Source organism: Tetrao urogallus (assembly GCF_951394365.1).
Source record: "Tetrao urogallus genome assembly, chromosome: 1".
Classification (NCBI taxonomy): domain Eukaryota; kingdom Metazoa; phylum Chordata; class Aves; order Galliformes; family Phasianidae; genus Tetrao; species Tetrao urogallus.
In genome coordinates, this window is record NC_136813.1 from 181,776,980 (window position 1) to 181,797,899 (window position 20,920).

Genomic DNA, 20,920 nt, shown 5'->3' on the forward strand with positions numbered 1-20,920 from the left:
CAAGCAAGTAATGAATTTCATCCAGAACTGTTGCTTGTTATTAATTTTAACGGTGGGTTTGATGAAGTGGTAATAAATGGCTCAGGTAAGTGCTGCAGAAATGTGACTGAGCTTATGTATTTCAGTGTTCCATCTGAGTTACAGTTTGTCTTTAATATTGCCCTTAAGTCTCCAGTTAGTTCATATGAAGCTAATCTTGCCGTAGTGTCTTTGCACAAGGTGTACAAGTGAATGTGGTGCAGCTGTGTGTAAAAGCAGGTCCTTGTCAAGCACACGTGTATGTGTTTGATGTGCAACATGAAACAGATTCAGAGAGAATCAGATGGAGAACAAGTTAGAATAGGTGATGCCCTACTGTGCCTGTGTTGTGCCTGTGTTAAGTGTCAGCTGCTTTGATGTGCTCATTTTGCAGATTTGGTGGATCTTAGAGCCCAGCACGTACAGCCTGACTTCAGGATTGATAGCAATACAAATTGTCAGCTGAATAAAATGTGAACATACATGCATATAACATGCAGAGTTCTGAGCTTGTTGCAGTCTCTTGTGTCAGAGAGCTTTTTTAAAGGTCCCTTCCAACTCTGAAGATTGTGATATATTTTACCTGCAGGCCATATATTAAACTCATTTTGCTGCCATTCAGCCCTTTCAAGCAGAAACATTGTCTGGAAATAATTGAATGCATTTTTTCACCTTTTATTTCAGTGTTGCATCAGAAAGTGCTGTGTATCTGTTGAGGAAAGTATGTGATATCTCCTGGTGGAGGTATTTCCACACAAATGTTTAGCTGAGGTTGGTGAGCTGGGACATCATTCCTGTGGCTTTGTGTTACCTCATGTATCTTTGTGGTTGTGTGTGGTGGAATTCAGTAGTGCTTTGATTAACATTGGAGTGGGCTACTTTTGAAGAAACGAGAAGGAATTTAAGATGTGCCCACACTGTATTCACAAGGCAGGGGAAGGCAAGGGATACAAGTGTGATCAAATCCTGTATGTGCTGGTGGTACGTAGATTCTTCCTTGAGCAGCGGGGCTGCCTTCGTTGAGACTGAGCAAACATAGGTCACGTTGTGTGTGAGGGCTGTACATGTCAAAGGAGGTGGCACAGGTTTGTCTGTGGTTATGTAGCCAAGTATTTTATACTGAAGTTTATGGGAGTGTTTGCAAACGAAAACAAATCCTGTTTTAAGCTTTGTGTGGGTGAGAAGGAAGGGTAAGCAATCTTGTGATATGCCAAGGTATAGCCTGGTCTGTTAGATAGAAGTCTGTGATGGAAGTCTTTATTGTACTGATAAATTCTTAGTTGCTGATAGTCACTCTTAGTTAAACTTCCACTGTTATTAGAAACCCAATTACAGTTCTTGATACAAGTGATGGCTTTGCGTTTTAACTGACTTGATGTGGCTTCTGTGCTGATGTTAACAACAGTTGAAGAATGACAGTGTTCTGCTCTAAAAGCACTGTTGTGATAACTCTGAAATGAAGCTCTGAGCTCCTTTGTGTTGTGTTGTAATCTTCTTTAACATTGTATGAAGGATATTGAAGTTTTACTTTAAAAATCATAAATAACATGCTCAAAAGATGCTGTATTTATTAAAAAAACAAACACGGAACTTGGTGAAAGATGAAGATATTTTGCATTATGCTCCTTAGAGATTCACAAAAGCTGCTATACAATGAGTCTGTTTGTTGAAGATCTGTACTATAGTGTTTGTAATGCATATGCCGAGTTAAAAATACAGCATCGCTAAAGTAGCACAAGAGGTGTGCAACAAGAGGCAGGGCGGAATGAATGAGTAGGTGTCAGTGCAGCATGGAGTTTTGCCATGCGTCTGCCTTCTTGTTCCAGGAGTCTCTGGGAGATGGGAGCATGGATGGCCTTGTAGCAGTGTTACCTGCTGTGTTCTTACACAGAAATGCATGATCAGGAAAATTAATTGCTACTTTTTTCTTTCCCAAAAACCATGTCGAGTTCTTGGTGATGAAGAACGTACCATACCGTGTCACAACGTACCCTAGTGCTTTGGCATTTCAGAAAGATCTGATTTCAATCTATTGCATAATTTGTTTCCACCTGTAGATGAGGGACTTCAGTACGCCCCATGGGCTCTTTTTTAACTGGGCTTCAGTTTGGAATACTTGTTAATACATATAGAGAGATTGAAAAGGAATCAGTGAATTGAATGGTTGTTAAACACAAGTACTGAGATGTACTGATTGGTAAATATTTGTTTCCAGTTCTTTCTTTCTTTTGCTTCACTGGCTGCTTCCTGCTTTAATTAACAGCGTGGAATGTGAGCACTATGTACACCTCACTGTCATTAATCTGTTCTTAAGCAGTCCGTGAAGTATTTGGTTTTGGTTTTAGTTATAATACATTCATCTATAAAAGAACTTCCATATTATTATAAAACATCTGGAAAGGACTCTGTAATTCTCAAGTGTGCTTTCAGTTAATTTTACAGAATGTCTGCTGTGAGAGAAAATGGGCAATTCGTTCTCTTACTCTTCCACGTAGAAGTAAAAGCAGAGTGTGGCCAAACCATGACAGGAGTGGAAGAGTGATTTGTAGGAATGTGATCATTTTAATTCTGCAGCTTTGTAATGTTTATTTTCTTCATACTTTTTTTTTTTTCAGTGCTACCTCTGACTGCACAAAACAGTACTTCGTAGTCATTTTCAAGGGAGAAAGTTTTACATAGGCTGAGTTCCTCCTTCTCATATCACTGTCATTTGGTTTAATGCTTAAAAAACCCCAAAGCCTCTTCCTGTTTGTTACCATTAAAACAAGTGTGTGACTCTTCCGTAGCTTCTTCTGCCAGAGCTTTGGTCTCTCTTCCTGAGTGGATTAATTTTGTAATCAGAACAGATATTTTTTTCGTGATCAGTGCTGTTTTTGTTCTTCCCCAAATACCTACTAGTTTGTATGAGCTTTTCTTAACACTTTATAACGCTTTGATCTCTTGGCATCAGAATCCTTACGTGGCCTTCTGCATTTAATGAAACTTCCCCGAGGTTCTCCAGAGATAATACAGCACCGTCTGTGTGCCACTTGTGTTACACTGGAAAGTGGAAGTAAAGTTCTGTTTCTTTCTGTTAACAGCCTAAAATGACTGGGTGAATTCAGTGGAATAAATGGCGTCCAAAGTAACTGATGCTATAGTTTGGTACCAGAAAAAGGTAAGCTTTCTGTTTGTTTTTATGGTGACTTCAGGGAAAAAAAAAAAAAAAGAAAAAAAAAGTTGGCTTATTGCATTGTATGTGTAAAGTATAATAAATGTAAGTAGTGCTGTGTTGCTGGTTGGTGTTCTGTGAAAGGGAGTAGCTTGGAAGTCTGCCTCTGAAAGTAAATAAATGCCTAATGACAATACCTTGCAGGATAGAACTGCTTTTGGTCTGGCTATTGATTTCAATGTAATGTTGATTAATGTACTCATGTGCAGGAGAATACTGCTTCTATAGTACATAAAAGAATCATTGTATCTAAGTAGAAAGTAAGAATTCAGACATTCTCTGTTAGTGGCAAGGATTGATGTATTCCAGAGCCAAAGGAGGTTTCTGTAGAAGTCAATTAAAAAAACTGAGAATGGAGAGAAGCCATAAAGAGAAAAAAGATCTTGCTGGAAGATGTGCAGTTACAGTTTCTATTGATAGTGTGTATATTTTGTTTCATATCTGTACAGAGAAATGTTGATGTCTGACTAACTTATTATTTTGTCAGTTTCAAGTTATTGTATCCTCTTGACATTCGTGTGCTGGTTGACTTACTCAGCTAAATTGTTTTTAAAAGCATGGCGAATTTTGCTGAGTTTGGATGTAGAATTTAAGGTGTGATGCATTTGTTCTATTTTTCCTTATCTCTCCATGCTTCAGTAGGTTCCTGTTTTCCTTGGTCCAGTGGCTTTCCTTTGGGGAGTACACGTACTGCTCTTAGTGGGAATAATGGCAATGGTCTTCAAAATAGAAACTGTGGTTAACTTTTAAGCACTTGTAACTTGTGGAAATCTGACAGAACTGAGAACCTGACAATGTCATCTTCTCTACTGTGAATTAAAGGTGCAGCTGGAAAAGCAGAAAAATGAATTCTGCTTACTTAATTTATGCTCTGTATTCAATTATGTATTAAAAATTTGGGAATCATTCAGAACTTAATGAGAATTTTTTTATGCTTTATACTGTCTCTCCCTTCCCTCATTCAAGCTTCAGAAAAACTATTTTTGTCACAGAGAAGATTATATAGGCAGATTAAAGCACAACCAACCCTTGGGTGCCCACGAGAAGCTTGCATCTCTTCAGCTCTTTGTAGAGTTGTAGATGGCAACTTTCTTATTTGTACATTTTAAAAAAAAAGAAGTCAAAAAACATCTTGCTGAATTTCTTCAGTAACAAAGTTTGGAATTGTTGTTACATGGCATTACTTCTCAGATCCACTTGCTCTTTCCTGTCTGTACACACATAGCTGTAAATCCTCGATAGTGTCCTGGTTTTTCCTGTGGTAGCATGGATGAGGTACATAAAGGCAGCCATGTGCAGTGGAATTGCGTGATGTTTTCAAACCATTTCTTGATTGTGGGTCCTTTGAGTTGTTACAGAGATTTGTAGGGTGATTTGGAGGAAGATTTAATGTAATGAAATTCAGTGGAGGATCTCATGGAAGGGAAAAGTGATGCTTATTGTAAAAATCTTAGATTAAGCTGATTTTACCCGCTTCTCAGGTCTTTGAGGTTTTGTGGATGGTGATGGTGAGCAATCATGGACAGATTTATCTTTATGTACAAAATGGTCATTTGATGTGAGCAAGAGTCTCAAGTCTCCAGAACTCTTAATCAAAGGTCCTGCTCTTTTTTTTTGCTATTGTCTTTTTTTTTTTTTTCCTCCTGGTTTGAGGTACATCTGTGGTCCTGTTGGATGCTTAGGAAAAGAAATGCTGTTTGTGATTACCACAACTTTCCCTCCTCTTGGTGCTAGGAATGCAGGGTCTTCTAATGAGTCCCTGTGCTGTGATGGCACAGGGAGCAGAGCAGACCTTCTGGTTTGGATGCCAATAACTCTTTCCTCAGTTTTACTGTTCCCAGGAGACTGCTTCTGACAGGACACCTCACTGTCAGTACAGGTCGTTCTTTTAACCCTCGTTCTGTTGCTTTTTTCCAGTGATTGCGCACACATGGTTCTGCTTAGAGCATCCAGATCAACAGCAGTATTTCTGCTGCAGGTCTGCAGGTTTTCACAAAGGTCTGCTCAGGCAGAAAGTACAAACTGTCTTTGAGGCAAAGGATTGTGATATGTGACCACCATTACTTCATGAAAGACTGGGCTGTCTTCAGGAGAGGTGCGATGTTGCATTGACCTGATGTCAGTGTTTTCCATGGTGTGAACAAAGATGAATTGCATTCAGTTGCAATCAAGAAGCTTTCAGAACTTCTTTCTGAATGAGAGAGTGGAGTCTTACTTTGGGACAAATTCAGAGATGTTGCATCTCATGTAAGTGTTCATGATAATTAGGTGGTGATCTCAGGGTCCCAATTTAGTGAGAGTTAGCCTGGATCAGGCTGGTAACTCCTGGAAGTTGTTAACTTTGTAGTGCTGTGTATGATCCTTTCCTAAGATCTTGAACTTTCCACCCACGTCCCTGTTTTTTTTCCACCACGATTTACATGGCACAGTATTTTTTCTCCATGGATTCATTGTACTTAAATTTCGAACTGGGAAATGGAAGAACTGTGCTAGAGATGAGTGGATAGCAGGCATGTTTCTTGTTCCTCCTGAGATGTTTCTATAATGTGATTGCTTATGATGGCAAAATGCTGAACTTGGCTTTCAATTCTAAGCGCGTCACATTTGTCCCTCTTGCCTTGCTTTTCAAGTTTGCTGAATCCTCACTGTTGTAGCTGAAATTGAAAGTGGGGAGAAATTGATACTTAGCAGTAAAACATTGTTCCTGGGTCAAAAGAGAACGAGGGTTGCAGTAATTATTGGTCAGACTAATGGCTTGCCTATATGATAAAATGAGGAAAAAGAACTATTACTTTGAAAAGAGTCTTTTCACATAAATGAGTTGATATATGAAGATCCTAACAAAGAACATGAAGAGCTTAGACTATCTCTAGAATACAAAGAAACTGTACTTGAATAGGCCCTTATATGTACTTGAATAGGACGCTTGTTGTGAAAGAGGTATTAAACAGACAACTTACTCCATGTGGTTTAGTTTTCAATGTTGGTATATTTTTAAACTTGCCTTTATTTTGCACTAGATTCCCCTCTGAATTTCAAAGGTCTGCTGTCTCCTCAAAAGTCAGGCACTTCTGGACTTCTGTGGTAGAGTTACGCAGGTGAGCTCTTCCAGCTGCACTGGCATAGAACTGCAAGTTCTCCAAGGAGCAGCACCCAGGGCTCGTTGCTCGTGTGACTCATTCTATTGTCTGCAGTGGAGCTTCTCAGGGGAGGATGATTTAGTAATGTGCTTAATCGTTTAAAGGTCAGACTTTTCATTGTGTAAACTTGTGTATTGTTGTTGCAATAGATGCGGTGTGCTTGTAGTGCGCAGGAGCTCTTTATGACCGCCTTATAAAAGTGCTTTATTAGTTCTTAATTACTTTTATTTGGATTGCAGGGTTTGTTAACACAGGTTTGTTATCTGAGATCAGGGCCGCACAGGCGTCGCTTTCCTGGTACGTGGTTGTAGGAGCTCCCCTGCTGCTGCACGAAGCGATGGCGCAGGGCGTGCAGTGTGGGCATGCCGGCTGTGTAGGAAGGTGTATAAATGAGCTGCTGCGGAGCTCCTGGGCGTACGGAGGAGTGCCCTGCTGAGATGTTTGCGTGTCTCAGGGAGGTCAGACAGGCGAGTGCCGGCTTGCTGTCAGCACGTGGCTGCGCGGCTCTTGCAGCAGCGGGTGTGGCGGGGCTGTCTGCGCTCCCTGTGTCAGTCCCTGGCAGCTGCCGAGCTCAGAGGCGCCTGTCTGTGCTTTGTTAATAAATAGCCTTAGGATTATGTGTGCGTATTCGAAGTGCTGTGTCAATAGCAGCACCTGAGGTTAAAAAGAATGAAATCAGTTGTAACCTGAAATACTGCTTCGAACTTAAAATCTTTGTGTTCATTTATTATAATACTTTTAAGGCTTACAGATAGTAATAGGTGTGCAACTTCCGCTCTGATTTCCAATTTTACAACTATATGTTAAAACCCAGGGTATACCAAGGAATAACTAATGGTAAACCAAGGAATTTACCATAACAGCTTTTTGATTTTTAATGCTCGCAGTTCTGCTGCAAAAATGGAGGGCTTTGCACACATTTGTTAACAATATTGCAGGAGAGAATTAAGTTTTTCCAACTCTTGGGGGTGGTTGTCGGTGAAGGCAGAATGGAACTTAATGAACCTGAATCGTGCATCTAATTGCTTATCATTTAACTTTGCCAGCACAGCTTTATGCTGCTTTGGGTGTCTTTTGGGTACTGCTGTTAAAGGGCGCAATAAAACAAATGAGATGTTTTATTTGCCATGGTTTTAGAGGGCAAAATTAGAGTTGTAATTGCATTAAGGTCTGTAATGTTTAGTGTTTTATAGCTCATTATCCTAAGATTATACTTTCCAGCAATATAAAGAAAGCAACAGTAATTATATCATACCCTGAAACTACTTTATTTCCCTCATGGTATTGAATTAATGTGATGCGTTGGTGACCCTGGCACACAAACCAGTTTTTGCACAGTGGTCTGAGTGTGTGGCTGTATTACTGAGAACTTGGGATGCTAAACCTCTCAAAAAGTTCAGTCCTCAAGTGTCAAAACTTGACAAGAATAGGAGCTGACTATTTTTGAAAATGATGTTCTCCAGGGTTCAGTTTGGGACCAGGTTTGTTTATGTGTCAGTGATGTTGATGAGGGGACGGAGGATCGAGTGAACCCTCAATTAAGGTTTGCAGATGACACCAAGTTGGATGGGTGTGTTGATCTGCCAGAGGAAAGGAAGGCTCTGCAAAGGGATCTAAGAAGGTTACGCTGATGGGCAGAGTCCAACTGTATGGCATTCAGCAGAGCTACTTGCTGGATGCTTCACTTGGGTCATGACAATCTCAGACAGCAGTATAAGCGTGGGGAAGGGTGGAGAAGGTTGCCTGACAGGAAAGGATCTGGGGGTGTTGGCTTAAAGCCAGCTGAACGTGATCCAGCAGTGTGCCCAGGCACTCAAGAAGGCCAGCGGTGTCCTGTCTTGCATCAGAAGTAGTGTGGCTGGCAGAACTGGGGAAGTGACCAGTCCCTCTGTGCTTGGCACTGGTGAGGCCACACCTCAACTGCTGGGTCCGGTTTGAACCTCTCACTACTGAGTTGCTGGGATGTGTTTAGAGAAGAGCAATGAAGCTGTTGAATGTGCTAGAAAGCAAGTGTTGTGAGGAGTGGCTGAGGGAACTTTTTGAGGAAGAGGAGGCTCAGGGGAGATAACAGAATCATGATTCCATTATTCTGTGAAAGCACTGAGAGGACAAATATGTATTTAACAAAGCTGCTTTTCTATGTAGTACTGAAATCGTCAGGTTGTCAGCTGACCAGTAATGGGGATTACCTTCAGCACTTTGTTTCAGTGAGTCAAAATTCAAGTCTTACGCAATTGATCAGAATCGCTCAAACCCACAGCGTGGCTGAACAAAGCAGCTGTGTGCTGTGCCTGGCTGCTGGCATTCATGCACTTACTGAGTGAATTTGTCAGGATGCAAATGCAGTTTAAACCGTAAGAAGCTGAATGTATCTGTGAGAGAGAGCGAGTGAGCTGCAATTCCCTCTGTAAGAGTGATTCTTGAACTGTGTTTGTTATGCCTGGTGAAGTTGTAATTTAGTATTTCTTTTCCCGAGAGAACTGATTTATCTCTCAGTCACACAGCAGGATGTTGCTGGCACAAGGAATGGATGCTGTGGGAAGTGGAAGTAATCAGGAGTAAGGGCAGTGCTGTTTCAAAATTAAAGTGGCAGTGATGGTGAGCTTGCTGGATTTTTGGTTGTCTTCAGGGAACAATACTAAATAATGAGGCTGTCTGGTTTTCTTTGTCCGGTTATTTCTTGAGACTGCTTCGTTTTGTGCAAACGCATAATTGTAAGAAAAAAAAAAATGTTGCTGAGGGCTTAAACCTTGAAGAATGACTGGGTTGTAGCCATTGTATAGGCAGTGGGTGAAGGGAAGGGATTGTCTCTCTCTGTTCAGGTTGTGATATGGCATGTAAGGTGCGGTGCCCAGTTTGAGGCTGTCCAGTAGAGGAAAAGGCATTGATGTTCTTTGTCAAGCCCAGCGGAGGGCCATGAAGATTGTTCTGGGGCTGAAGCGTGTGATGGGCAATGAGTCTGAGAGACCATGGTTTGTTCTGTCTGAAGAAGAGAGGGCAAAGGGAAGAGCTCACTGTTTTTGCAGCTGCCATCTGGGTGGCCATGAAGGGACAGAACCAGGTCTTCTCAGAGGCGAGCAGGGATTGCAAGAGAGGCAATAAACACACATTGAAATAGGGGAAATTCAGGTATAGGAAAAAAATGTTTCCTGTGAGAGTTGCCGAGCACTGAGTTATGGTCCCATAGAGGCTGTAAAATCCCCAAACTTTGGACATGTTCAGAACTTTCTTGGCTAAGTCCTTGAGAAACCTCCTGTAATTGGAGCTGCTCCACACAGGAGCTGTGTGTCCTCCAGAGGTTCCAACCTGCGCAGTTCTTTGATATGTTTAGTCTGAGATTTGAAGATGAGTGAACTTCATAATGGATTGCTCTGTACTTTGGTAACAAATGGAATCTTGTGCAGTTTGTGCTTTTTTTTTTCTTCTTTTTTTACTGATTAGTTCTTTTAATGCACAGAAATTCGGAAGAAAAGAAAGTTACTTCTAGTGTTCGGTATATGTCACTAGGAAGTGCCTTAGGGTGGGTCTTGGTAATTCCTTTACTGTATATTCTGAATATACAGTGTTTGTGTCTGTATTTATTTCTGAATATTCTTACGCATAAAATTTTTGTTTAATTGTGAGACGAAAAATAAGGTCTTTCATGTTTTTAGCAGATCTGCTAAAATCTCCAAACTATTACTCAGTAGACAGTAAGGAAGTCTGGCTGATGTTAAGAAGAGTTAATATGACATTATTGACCGATACAGAGAAAGTATTTATACATAGATGATAAATGTTTAATTATCCATTATTTTACTCTGGAAATAGTATCTTTGAAGGAAGCTTTGGTAAAATTATTGTTCAGTGGAATGGCTCTTAGTTCACTGCAGTTATTGCCTGTTGTTGGGCAATAACTGATTAGTTGGTAATTTACGCAATTAATAATAAACAATTCTTCATTTTTAAGCTGAAAGAAGGTAGATTTAGGTTAGATATAAGGAAAAGGTTTTTTACGTTGAGGGTGGTGAGGCACTGGAACAGGTTGCCCAGAGGTGCCCCATCCCTGGAGACTTTCAAGTTGAGGCTGGACCAGGCCCTGGGCCTGGCTGCGTGTCCCTGTTAATTGCAGAGGGGTTGGACTACATGGCCTTTAAAGGTCTCTTCCAACTCTAAGCATTCTGTGATTCTGATTTTACTCTGCACAGTTGGTTTTGCTTCTCCTTCTGGGAGTAAGGGAGAAGGAAGGGAATCCCAGAATCTATCAGTAACTGTTCAGCAGTCCTACATTCCAAGATTTGCACATGAGGTTATACAGCTTTTATCTCTTCATTTTACTTCTTTGTTTGAGTAAAAGTTTCTAAACTCGTCCCTATTGGCAGACAGTGCTGAAGCTATTGTATTATACATCTCTGGCTATGAACTAGGTTTGTCTCAGCTTAGCCTGTCTTGTCCATGTATCAATGATAAAAGAAATGGGGGAGGGTCAGGAAGTGCAACAAACACCTTGAAAATGGAAAAGCATCCTGAAGAGAAAGAAGTCTTAGTAGTAAAAAATCAAGAAAGATAACGACACTGCTGAACTACGAAATTATTGCCTTTACTGCAATGTGGATCAGTTAGGTAGAAATAAAAGAGGGTTTAAAGTAACTTCTAATAAATTTGTGCATTGAGAAAATAAAAAATGTTTTGTCTGATATCCATAAATGTATACTTGAACATGAACTTAATATGAGGCTTTGTTTTTTTAAATGAATAATATTACATGTGTGTAAATTATTTGTATGTCAGTCTCGATATTAAAAAAACATTCTGTTGTAGATTTGTACAGTTTTTGAAAAATGTTGGACTTTAAAAATTAATAAAGTGTAGTAGCTAATGTGTTAATACTAAATATTTTAATAAGATGTTAAAAACTTAATTTCCTTGGTGGACAGCCTAAGGAAGCAACTTCACTTTTTATTCGCCAAACTCTGTAGCTTGTGTCCTTTGGATTTGAAGTAGTATTTTGATGTTGCTTGTAACAATGTGTAGCAGCTTTAATGGACAAAGCTTAGCATGCAGATTTCATTATGGATAAACATTAAACTTTTAAGATCCAGCAAGAAATGCGATGTATTCTTAGGATTATAATCTTCATTAGCCTTCTTTGTCATAAATTATAAATGCCTCCTGAAATATTGATCGATTCCATTAGAATCCGAAGGCTCTGTGAGTATTGGGCTACACATTGATACCATCGCTGCATTAGCTTAAAGTGAATATCAGTGTCATTCACAAAGCTCAAATTCAGTCTTGATGCACACGTGGCCTATTGATCTGTTTATGAGAAAGACACTGGGAAGCAATAATTTGCAGTGCAGAAACCCTTAGCATTGGGCTTTATTTGAAACCAGAATGAGCTGTTTCCAATAGCTTAACGTTTAGTTGTTCACATCTAGTTGTTATAAAAACCAGCTGTAAAAGTGTCAAACACGTTTTAAATAGACAAGGAAATGTGCTCAGATGCTTTCGGAGCTATTTGGTTGGGAAGAAAGAAGCAAAGGTGTTGCTAACCTCCTGAGTTTATTGCTGCTTTTTAAGCAACGTGACCTTCCTCTGCTCGCTTGAAGTAGTGCAATTTATGGGATCAAAGTTGAGCTTATCTTGTCATCTCTTGTTTATGAGAAAGATTTGAAGTATATTTACATGCATGGTGTTTGAATGAATCCAGTGGCTTTTGATGCTTTCAGTAAGTTTTCAATTTGAGACAATTTTTGGAAGTTGCAATAATGGGTTACAGTTTGTTTTCACCTTGAAATAAGTCTAAAAATGAGGTTAAAAATTTCTAAAAAAATATTTAAGTTTAAAATGTTGCAACACCTTCTAGGTGGAACTTGCTGTCATGCCACCGACATCTTTTTCTGTCCTTGATGTCTCCCTGGCTACACCTGAAGCAACATTTTCCATTGTGAAAGAACATCGGCAGGGTTTTCAATCTTCACTAATCCTGCATGTGCTGAAACTTGTAACAGCTGCATGGTGAATAGTTGGTAATTCTACAAATACGTAACGGAGCAGGGTTCCTTAATCTACTCATTGGGGCATTTATTGAAGCAAGCTGACTTGACTGAATATTTTAGAGGTAACTGGTTTGGATAGACTGGATAGAGTCTTGTTATTGAGGAAGCCTGTGGTGCATGATTTAATCTAAATTCATACAAAATATCTGCTCCAAAATATCTACAACAAACAACAGGTTTGTTGTAGCACAATTTGTTCCATCTGTAGCATGCCATTGACATATTTCCTACTAGGGGGATGTGTTGTTGTTCATGCTTGGTGATGGAATCATGGAATCACCACGTTGAGAACAGACCTACGAGATCATCCAGTCCACTTACCACCAGTATTTCCCCAGTAAGCCATGTCCTGTAGTGCCACATCTAAATGTTTCTTGAACACCTTCAGAGACATTGACTCAAATACCTTCCTGGGTAGCCCATTCCATTTCCAGCCATTCAAGAGCAACAATTAAAGATAGGCTTATCACGTTACTTGAATTAACAAATTATTAAGAAAGAAAGAAAGGAAGTTTTTTTTTTTTTAAGGTTAATTTATTTTTTGCTGAATCCTTAAACAAACAAAAAAGCTGTAGAGTACAGCCTATGATCCACTTTTGATTAGCTATTTTGTAAATGAGGATAAATTCTTTGATAAATTAGGTGAAAATTGGGATAGTGTTGTGTACTTCCTTAATTTCCTTCTGATAGGTTTGCAAGAGAAGTATAGATGGATGCTTGTGCTGTTTGAGAGAAGGGAAATTGAAGATCAGGTGCAGATTTGATGGCTGAACTTGCATGTGCATTCCCAAAAGTGCCTCAAAAGGTTTCCTAAAGCACAAAATGCAAAACTGAGTGGATTAAAAAAAGTAATAATAATTTGCAAGAGATTGTAGTGATAATTGCTCTCTGTAGCTGTCCCTAGAACTCTTTTCTGTTTGCAACAGTATGCCTTTATTTAACAGCCCTCTACTCAGATTTTGATAATTGGCCATGATCAGAAAAGATTGGCCAGGTCAGTATATATTGTAAAAGACCATCTTCCTGTCCTCTTCTCTTATTTTACCTACTGCTGCAATAATTACGTTATGGAGTAATGTTAAAAGAAAAATATCAATGCCAGAATCCTGCTTGTGTGTTTTGGAGGCTGAGGCTGCTGCCTAGTATGTTGGTGGGAGAAGATGAGTAAGCCCAAATGAAATTTGGTCGACTGACTTGCTTCAGATGTCTTCTGGGATCTGTTTCCCAGAATTCCTATAACAAGTGATCTATTGTTTGTTTATGTGAAGAACTCTCTTAAAGACTCTTTCAACTCTAAAACAGTATGGGTCATGAATAGGATTAGAAATACAGAGTTTGCTTTGCAATTTTCTTGGCACAAAGGCCTCCACTTTTGTTTCTTGCCCAATGAAGTGGGAGGCAGACTCTTCTGTCTTTGTAGAAAGAAAGCTTGTTGGGAAGTGAGGGGGGAAAGACCCAATATTGAGCCATACAAAAAACTCACTTAGGACTCTAAGAAATGAAATGTAAATGTCATGAAAAACAGGAAGATCTGAAATGTCATTTAAAACGTATTTAGGAAGAAGCCAAAGCAATTTGATACAAACATCTGGGTGGAGTGCTTATTCATGTTGACTTTTTAATTGCTGGCGGTTATCCAGATGGAGCCAGCTTTAAACTAGCTTTATTTTAATTAGTTTAATTAGAGCAAGTGCTTAATCTGCTCAGTACAGTGCCTGACTTGTCCATTATTTTCCATGGTATATGTGCTTTTTCTAAGTGCAAGGTGCTAAGCATGTCTTATTATTACTAGCAAATCGGTAGGTTTTTCTTTTGGTATTTTAGGGTAGTGAGCTAGAAATTGTTTGGATGCTTGTATCTTGTGAATAGGAAGTACTAAACAGATAGAAAAATAAGCCATGGAGTAATCAAGCAGTGGGGTTTTTTCCTTCCCATAAGGTGTTTGGACCAAGCTGGTTGTATCAGCTTTCCTTACAGTCAATAAAGAGACTTAGAGTAAGTTTCCTTCCATACATCTGCCTTGCTATTGTGACTCAAAATCAGTGTAACACTTCACTGGTCAGAGCTTGGTAACAGGAACCAAGGTTCAGGTGTGAGGCAGTAAGTGTGGGTGCACGTGTGTGTCTGTATGAATGTCTAAGGAGGAAACTTCAAAAATGTTTGGTGAGGGCACTGGCTGCTCAGAGAGGCTGTGGGTGCCCCATCCCTGGAGGTGCTCAAGGCTGGATGGGGCCCCAGGCAGCCTGAGCTGGTGGAGGTTGGGGCTGGGTGGCATTTGAGGTCCCTTCCAACTTAAGCTGTTTCTTGGTTTTACACTTAAAACAGATCATTGCTGAGAAATGTCTAGAAGCTCTGTGCGCTATTCAAAGCAAGCTGGTTCTCTTTGGTAACTTCTTAGAAAGATGCATTGTCTCACATATTGACTTATTCTTGTCACTTTATCTTACCCTTAGTCTTATAAATACCTGAAGTTTTCTACAAAACTGTGATGAGAGTAGAGCCTGGAGAAAACCAGTTCCTTTTCACTACAATTTTTTAACTAAAAGCTTGTTCACATTCAGACAAAACTAAGATCTTTAGAAGAGCTTTGGGAATAAATAGACTGGCAGCTTAATGAGAGTCTTGGAAACCTTAGAACTGACAATCTTCAAATAATGCTTGTTCTCAGGAAAAGGAAACAGTACACTATGGTATAAGGAAAAGATTAGTTGAATTTCAAAATAGGTCTACTAGGAGTGTTATTTCATCAGTGATTCATTGGGGAAAAGGGCAGTTTCCTGATATTCTTTCTGCATTTTGAGTTTTCCTTGACCTGGAATCTAGCTGCCTCCCAGCCTGTTGGTAACGTCTGCTGCTGTGCAATCTGAAGAGATGGAAGTCAAGACAATGGAGCTGTAAAAGTGGGTGGTGGTGAGGAACAGGAAATGTAGAGGCAGCCATTCTAAAATAACGAGTGGAAGATCTGGCTTCAACTAACTGTGAATTGTATTTTCTTTCAAGTTAGCTGGCAGCAGCTGCACTGATGCTGGGCAGCCCCGCAGTGAGGCTCTGGGCTGGCTGGCCTCAGCCTGTCAGGCTCAGCAGAGTTCTGGGTCAGCCAGGTCCTGCCCAGTGGAGATGGAGCGTGGAAGATGATGACTGCTTTGACAATAAGTCTCCTTGAGGAGATAACCTGCCGTCTTCATGTTTGTCTGAAAGATAGGTTGATTTTGTACTGTCAATTTATTTGAAAACCTAATTTAGATTCTGTTTTGTGTTCTTTTTAGATTGGGGCATATGATCAACAAATATGGGAAAAATCAGTAGAACAAAGAGAAATCAAGGTAATATGGTATATCAAGTCTTTTTTTTCTTTTGCCAGTTATCGGTAATGCTGTAATTATATATGCTGATGTAATTTACAATGTATGGGATATTCTTTAATGCTGGTGAAGCAAAAATAGACTTCTGGAGTGTAACCAAATGAAACTGGCATAGTATACTCTATTTATATGACTGCTAAATCCACAGCATTTAAAAGTTCTACATCAGTCTGTACTTCGGTGCTTTTTTATTATTGTCTTAAGCCAGAGCTTAGTTTATGAGTGCCTCTCTTTCACTCTGTGATGAATTCTAACGTCAGTTATCTGAGCTCTCCTTATTTCAGTTAGTTACCTTATCCCTCCAGTTCACTTTTCCTCCTTTATGATGCTGTCATTGTTTTGTACAGTTTATTAGACTGGTAAGTACTTCAGGCTTTGTGTCCTGAGAAAGCAGTTAACAGCAGTTTTTTGCATTTTGGTTTAACTAACAGTGCCATCAATGTCTGCCGCATTGCTACAGCGTTCTGGGGAAAATAGTCAATCCTATGTGTAGTACTTCTGCTGATTGTAGATTGTGTCATACTCTGTAATGTTAAAATTAGTTTCACTGGTGTTTTCTTGCAATTAACCTTTTCTCTTCAAGTACTGCACACAAGAAATACGCTATTACTGCATGAGCTTAAAGGCTGTGTTAATTCTTAGCATTAGTAAAATACACATTTCTTCAGCATTCCTGTGGGTTTTTGATTGTTCTTCTCTACTACTTCAATAGCTAAATAGCATATGTTAGGGAGATGGTTACACAGGAGCTCTCACTAACCTGATCTCTCTACAAAATCTACAGATTACCTTTTAAATCAGAGATGATATTTTCAGAAGTGCTTCCGAGCCTGATAAGGAATCTTTGTGACACCACAGTTGTACAACATGCCCTGTTAGGCAGCACGAGGAACCTGAGCTGCTGCTGGTGCTGAGCTGGCTGAGTGCAGCTGCAGGGACACCTGGGGACTGTGCAGCTCAGGTGCTGGGAGTTGCCAGGCAGCCCTCCCTGGCACAGTACTGCTGCGTGCCGCATGAGGTGCAGCTTTGATTGCGGCCATACGCTGATGTGATCAGAAGGCTATTGCACGACAGTTGCATCTTGTGGTACCCGCTGTCTGAAGCATGCAGAGAGGTGGTGCAGAAATGCTCTTGATATCAGCACAGCTAATTTCAAACAAAGGTGTTGGCGTTATTTTCAGTGTCTTTTCAGTGACTGTGAAAACCAATTGCCATTACAACAGAAGTTCTTGTAGCTGCCGTGTAATAGGGCAACATTCAAATAATTTATTGCAAATATAGTCTTAAGCGTGTGGGAAATTCAGCTTGTTTGGTTTATAGGCTGATAATTAACAAATAAACAATGGGAAAAATGATAGCACCCAGAAGAGTTAGCAATGATGGGGAGGCTTTCAAGGGGAGGCTGGACGGAGACCTGGACAACCTGCTCTAGTTGTGGTGTCCCTGTCCATTGCAGAGGAGCTGGACTAGATGCCTTCAGAGGTCTCTTCCAACCCTGAGGAGTCCATGACTTAGCATAATGAAGGGAGCACTGAAAGAGGTTGTTACCTTTAGGTGTCATACATTAAAGCTTCTATCTCAAAGCCATTATAATGCTGTTTATAAATGAACTTAACTAAAGAAGTTAATAAAGAACTTAACCAAGAAGTTTTTTTCAGTAAAAACCAGTAGTATAAATTAATATTAATAGGGTAGTTTTAACTGAACTATTAATTTTAAACTTTGCGCAGTGGAGTTTTTACAACAGTAACTATTTTAAAGAGCTTTTATTTAAAGTTTGTGGTTTTTATATTAGGTAGCAGAAATGTGTTAAGTACTGAATAGAAATTATGTGAGTTAATGGGATGGATCTGAATAGTATGGAACATAATTATTTCTTAATTAACCTTATGTTGGAACACTACTGTTTTCCGCATACATCACACAAATTCGTGACACACGAATAGAGAAATTGCATCTTGATAAAAGGAATTCTTTCACTGTGAGTGGCAAAAAGTAGAGCTACCAGTTCACTATAGTTCATGGACACTGAAAGCACTTGAGATTTGACCAGTGACATTTTTTAAGAATGTCACCACTGCTCTCCCTATGAAAGATGCATTGAGTTCCATTGTTGACTCTTTTTTTTTTTTTTTTGAAAAGTTCTTTGTGCAGAATGGAAATGGGCACAGGGGTAAATTGTTCATAGGACTGTCTGTATTTCCAGTGGGTTATTTCTTCTAAGATGCACATATCTGTTTATTTAGACTTTTGAGGAAAAAATCATGAGGCCCATAAGCAGCAGTACAGTTGAAATGTATCATACAGTATCTTCTATTTTTAATCTTTAGAACCTTTTATGAAATAGAGTGGCTTGCTTATGCAAGAATTCCCAGGAATATATAGCTATTTATGGAGTTACAGTAAATACAATTTCTAAGTATGGGCTTCCACATAAAATTACTGCAGTTTTAAGACTGCTGACCTATGAAAATCTTGTACATTATCAGTGCTAAGTCTGCAGTAAAACAGCATTTGTCATCTTAAGAACACATTTTGTCCTAACCACCCATCAGTTCCATGTATTAATTTTGTTTAATTTCAAGCAAACTCTCTTCTTTCTAATGGGCCTACCAGGTGTTGACTATACAGCTAGTTCCCTGCCAACAGTGATTTGTTTTTGTTGGTTTTGGTTTTTATATTATAGTGTTATTTTAAAAATAAGTACAGCTGAATTTAAGCGCAAGAAATATTTTGAGCTGTGCTATTTGAAAACATGCTTTATGTAGTTGCTATGAAGATTCACACGGCTAGATGTCATTGATCTTTCTCTCATTTTTATTAATTTAATTTGTATAATTTTATCTAAATTTAATGCTTATACTGAAGTAATACATTTTTTTAACATGAATGTAATATTACTGTGTTCGAAATCTGCAGTTCACCAGCAAATGGAACTGCTATTTGAATGAGCACAGTTAAATCACTTCCACTATAATTCCATTTGTATCCTCAATATTTTTTTGAATTACTGTAGTTTACTATGTCTGAATTGTACATGGAATCATTATTAGCTAATGTGACCAGGAGCTGATCTGAAGGCATCAAAATAAACTCACAAACATCTGTCTCTAAGCATCACATCTTAACATAAAGAATAAACTTGACAGTTTTGTGAGGATGTTTGGCTCTTCCATAAGGAAAGGTGCTGTTTCTAAAAGAAAGAATAAATAGAAGCTTTCTCTTTTTCCCTGCTGCTTCTCTGTGTTGTTTACTTTTTCTTTTTAATAGGCTGCTCCATGTTCAGTATTGGGAATACCAGTAGTTTTCTAGAATTTGGACTTCTGACAGCAGAACTTGCTGTTGATTAGTGGCTTTTGATTTGCTGTTGATTAGTGGCACACATTACAGTGTGATTTGCTGTTTAGTTTTAGAATTGAGGAGTTCTAATATGAGCATTTGATAAAGTTTAATTAGATATCAAAGGAGAAAAGATTCAGGAAAGTAATTTTTTTAAAAAAAGCTCTGGAAACCTAATACGAATGTACTACTAATTGTTGCAAGTGTGTGCAGATTTTGTCTGTATAACCCGAAGCCATGGGGAATGTGTGCTCAGTGCTTAACAACATTTTGGATCTATGTAGTTGGGTCAGTAATTGTTCAGGTTTTGTTAAGATTGTCAAGTGTGAAAAAGGCATTGAATGGTGCCGTGTACCTCAGAATGTTTTATAGTACTTTAAATCTCTGAAGTTGACTTTTGTCTGAGTTGTTAAGAACGGTATAGGTTAAACACAATTACTGACCATATCATTATTATCACATCACTGTATTCTGCTGATGTTCAATATTTGCGTATTTCAGGGTTTGAGAAACAAACCAAAGAAAACAGGACATGTAAAACCAGACCTCATAGATGTTGACCTTGTACGAGGTAAGTCTTGAGCTAGAAGAAGCCAGATTTCTCAGAATTAAATGAACTACCAGTCTGTCTTGTTATAAGCTGAAGGCTCAAAAAACTGGATTTAAGTTTTGAGTAGACCTAGGTTTTGAAAAAAAGAAATCAGTGGATTTCTATGGATGATAGTTGGAGCATTATCAGTTCAGCAGTCTCCTATTTCCATACTTCCAGACTTCTTTCAAATCTTCTGATGGCTTGGGGAAAGATTATGTTAAAATTTTGGAAGAGTAACAGTTATATAGGCATTAAATGTTTCTTACACATTTTCAAGAGCAAAGCAACAAGAGAAGGTCAAAGTGATGTAAGACTTCTCAAGAAGTATTTAATCTTTATTTGATCTTTATTTAATTTTCCTCATACCTCACGAAGCCTGGGGAAAATGTTATCTAGATTATTTTTCCATGATCCCAGCAGCCAGCTTGTCCTCGAAAATACATTCCTGTAGTGCTTGTTGAATTCAGATCTAGAATTAGCAGAATCCTTGGTCTTTGCTAGCAGTCATGGAGTTGCTTATGCACATGTGCACGCTCCAGTTGTGGGTGACATGGATACACAGACTCTCTCAGAGCCATAGCTCTAAGCAAATACTAGACAGTTTTCTAGGTGCCAGAGAAGTGGGAATTTGCAGGAAGCAAGAAGGGAAAGTAATGGAAGGGTATGAAGAAAGAGTGTGTGAATGAGTGAGATGAAAAATGGTATAGAAGAAGAGACAGATGAATTAGTCTTTAGGTAGCTTCCCTTCTCCTAGAGCTAGTCATCAGTTTGACTGATACAGCTGCACATTTCTCAACTGTATTCCACTTTCCTGGCTACAGCAGTGCTCTATGTTGATTACCATCAACGTAGATGCATTTAGAACTATGTATAATTACATTTAATTACTGATCTTCTGTCTATAGCTACTTAGCATCTCAATTTATTATTAGTCATAAGATGAAATACATTCTTTTTCTCTTTTTTTTTTCTTTTTTAAGGATCTGCTTTTGCTAAAGCAAAACCCGAAAGTCCTTGGACATCTCTGACCCGCAAAGGAATCGTGAGAGTTGTTTTCTTTCCATTCTTCTACAGGTGGTGGCTACAAGTGACATCGAGAGTCATCTTTTTTTGGCTGCTTGTTCTTTACCTTCTTCAAGGTAGAATTGGGTTATAGGATCAGCTTCGACTGAATGCCTTAATTTAACCATTACTACTTCAATATGTTGCTTTGTTCA

The 20,920-nt window shown here is 39.1% G+C and overlaps 1 protein-coding gene across 6 annotated transcripts in view; it reads left to right on the plus strand.

Annotated features, from left to right (window-relative positions):
• Positions 1–3,130: 3,130 nt before the first annotated feature.
• Positions 3,131–20,920, plus strand: part of PHTF2 (putative homeodomain transcription factor 2) — a gene marked incomplete at both ends in the record, with an annotated part of 44,980 nt that continues 27,190 nt past the window's right edge. For 4 of the 6 annotated variants that reach the window (XM_079549147.1, XM_079549150.1, XM_079549149.1 and 1 more), the window contains 4 exons: positions 3,131–3,175; positions 15,677–15,733; positions 19,613–19,682; positions 20,684–20,842. In XM_079549147.1, the coding sequence (XP_079405273.1) occupies positions 3,131–3,175; positions 15,677–15,733; positions 19,613–19,682; positions 20,684–20,842 (331 nt within the window). Of the gene's footprint in view, positions 3,176–15,676; positions 15,734–16,119; positions 16,132–19,612; positions 19,683–20,683; positions 20,843–20,920 lie in introns of all 6 variants that reach the window. The other 2 variants (XM_079549146.1, XM_079549148.1) reach the window with 1 other exon arrangement.